Source organism: Aplysia californica, unplaced genomic scaffold (assembly GCF_000002075.1).
Source record: "Aplysia californica isolate F4 #8 unplaced genomic scaffold, AplCal3.0 scaffold01210, whole genome shotgun sequence".
NCBI classification, from domain to species: Eukaryota; Metazoa; Mollusca; class Gastropoda; order Aplysiida; family Aplysiidae; genus Aplysia; species Aplysia californica.
Genome location: NW_004798480.1, coordinates 104213 through 107303, shown reverse-complemented (window position 1 = coordinate 107303; position 3091 = coordinate 104213). Strand labels below are relative to the sequence as shown.

At 39.9% G+C, this 3091-nt stretch overlaps 1 protein-coding gene across 1 annotated transcript in view; it reads right to left on the bottom strand.

Annotated features, from left to right (window-relative positions):
- Positions 1 to 1136: 1136 nt before the first annotated feature.
- Positions 1137 to 3091, bottom strand: part of LOC101862390 (nucleoside diphosphate-linked moiety X motif 6) — a gene marked incomplete at its 3' end in the record, with an annotated part of 7252 nt that continues 5297 nt past the window's right edge. Inside the window, 2 exon segments of the mRNA XM_005112220.3 lie at positions 1137 to 1184; positions 2104 to 2155. Of these exon segments, the coding sequence (XP_005112277.2) occupies positions 1137 to 1184; positions 2104 to 2155 (100 nt within the window).

Here is a 3091-nt window from a genome sequence, read left to right as displayed (position 1 = left end):
CCCTTTTCAGTTTCTTTCAAAGACAACGAGAGTTTTCTCTATAACCAAACAAATATACACACCAGCGAAACCAAACTTCTACTATAGGTAGGGCAATGCCCACTTTTGGTGCAGGTCAAGATTTCTGGAAACTCCCGAAATCTGGGTTAGCCCGCGTGTCCTTAAAAGCGACCATTTAGGAGGCTGGCAGCTCCAATCAGGCAGAGACAGACACAATGTTTCAGCAAACATACAGGGGATGTTCGATTTTATTTCTTTTAAAAACTTCCCCACATTTGCACTGAACTCTCATCTGCGCCACACCATAGCGAAGAGCCTACCTACTACACCACAGACAGACGCTGCTGGACCAGAATAACATTTCAGAACCCCAAATAACATTTCAGAACCCAAATAATCCATACAGTCTATCAAGCATGTAAGAAATGATATATATCGAAATCCTATAACTCTGATGGAATAACATAAACATCAATTCAATTGTTAATAAAAATAAAAATATCCAATTTTGATTAGCACAATGGCATGTGTTATCAATTCCCTCGTCTTGATTAATTTTTTTTAAAAACAACTTTATCGAAATATATGAGAAAATAAAAATTCATGATTCGATATACTCAGTTGTGGAGGAAAGGTGCTTGTGTGTGTGTGTGTGTGTGTGTGTGTGTGTGTGTGTGTGTGTGCGTGCGTGTGTGTGTGTCTTTGTGTGTGTGTGTGCGTGCGTGCGTGTATGTGTGTTTGCGAGCGTGTATGTGTGAGTGTGTATGCATGATTGTATGTGTGTGGATGGGAAGAGGGCATTCTTTTGGGTCCAAAATTACACCCCAGTCAAAGGAAAATCAGCCACATATGAGTACAGTATAACACGGAAAGGTCAAGAACAAAAGACTTGATTGAAATCATGCATCCGTCGAACTGAGCCTGCGGTCCCGTTTTTTCTTCTTCTTTATCTTTGTAAGATATGCCTCGAACTACAGATTCCTCGAACTACCGAGGCCGGTCCCGACGAATTCGAGCTATCCGTGTTATACTGTATACCGTAGACTTAAAGATTATTTTTCTTCTGAGTAGTGAAAACTGTAGTAAACTACACTGGAGACCAAGAGAGAGGGCTAAGAAAAAGAAAAAGAATTTACCTGCCCGAACTCCGGTTTCCTCAAAGACTTCTCTCTCTGCTGTGACCGCTGGGGAAAAATTGAGTACTGAGTTATTGTTGTTTTAGTAAGGTTTTACGGAGATCGCAACTGCATAAGGTCATAAAGTCATATGAGTGCCAAGGGGTGGATGTCAACAGAGAAGTCCAAATGGGGAATCAGGCTTACTCTGCTCAGCTCTCTAGCCTCAACAGCACTAAGTCTGCTTCAACTATCAAGGGACCCTAGAAATAGCGGTTCACAAGAGAGAGACAAACATACAAAAGAAGATGAGGGAAAATGACGACAGTAAGGATGAGGAAAGAAAAAGCAGCAGTTCCCCCTATGTGGTTCCGGCACAGTATGATCATGACATTGATGAATCAGCCCATTTACAATTCTACTGTGCATAAGAACAAGTTATCCCACCTTCTCCCCATACCTCTTTTCCTCCCTGGCAAAACCAACATTTCAGGTAATAAAGTGGGGCATGTAATGTTTGCTGCACTTCCATCAGTACCAAGCAAAATGAGTAATTTTATAGCTGATCAGTTTCTGAAACTAGCACAGGAATGATTGTGCTATTAAATGGATTTGTCAATTAGGAATGTGCACTTACAAGTGAAAATAATTATATAGGAATTATTTGTACCACAGACCTGTCAAAGTGCTTTAAGGGGATCATGCTTTTATCTAGAGTGCTATTAACTGGTGGCCATTGGTTTTTTGTTCTTTTTTTGTTCTTTTACCCAAAAAGGGACCACTTTTAAGCAATTAATTCAGTAATTTCTAATAAGAAATGTGAAGACAAGAAAATCAAAATTTTAAATGAATCTTTGAATAGCTGTGCTGTCATGGTATGTATGTATCGTCGTCGTCATTGTCATTGTCATTGTCATCATCATCATCATCATCATCATCATCATCATCATCCTCCTCATCATCATCAAAAGACAGACAACCGACTCACCAATATCTTCCCCCAAGTCAGATAAGCCACCAGGAAATTTCCACAGGGAATGCTGTACAAAAAACCAAAAAAACCAATCAAATCAAACATCATCTCTGCTTCAACACAGATGCAAACAGGTGAAACTAACTGCTTGCTAAAACTGTTAAATAAAAGCAATGTGGTTCCAATAGTCAGAGTTTGATATGTCCCTTCCAAGTGACAATCTCTTATGGCTTCAATCATCAATGGCTTTCACCCCTGGCAGGGTATAGGCCACATACAAGCTCCTTCCATTTCTCTCTATCCTGGGCCGTCCTTCCACCCTGGCAGGGTATAGGCCACATACAAGCTCCTTCCATTTCTCTCTATCCTAGGCCATCCTTCCTAGCTCGTTCCAAATGAGCTTCATCTCTCTCATGTCCCTTTCCACGCATCTCCTCCATGTTTCCCGTGGCCTACCCCTGTCTCTATAATGTTCAAAACGATTAACTGACATAAAAAGTGGTCTTTTCTTGTTGTGTATCAGAGTGGTAACCACATTGAGCTGTTCTTTTAAAGACCCCCTTATCCCTATTCACCTTTCAACAAGTCCAGCAAAGTTTAAACTCTGAATAAAAACAGAATCTGCTCACAACAGGGACTTTGCTTTAGTCTAAAACATGCATCTTTCAGGTCTATAGTTTTGTATACAGTTAATCAGGCAGACTTTCCAGCTGTAACTCACAGTAGTGACATCAAATCTATTAGTAAATATGTACAAATGACAGGACAATTCTGGGAACATGATACATACACACTGACGATGAAAATTTATAGACAAGACGTTCTAATTCACTAATTATTTTAATCGTTTATGATTCGTTCTCTCTGTAAGTTATAAGACTAGTTTTTGGGGGGTTTTGGGGGCACATATTATTATAAGCACATTTACATTATGAGTGTGTTTGTGTGAGAGTGTGTATATGAATGAATGTGTGTGTGTGTGTGTGTGTGTGTGTGTGTGTGT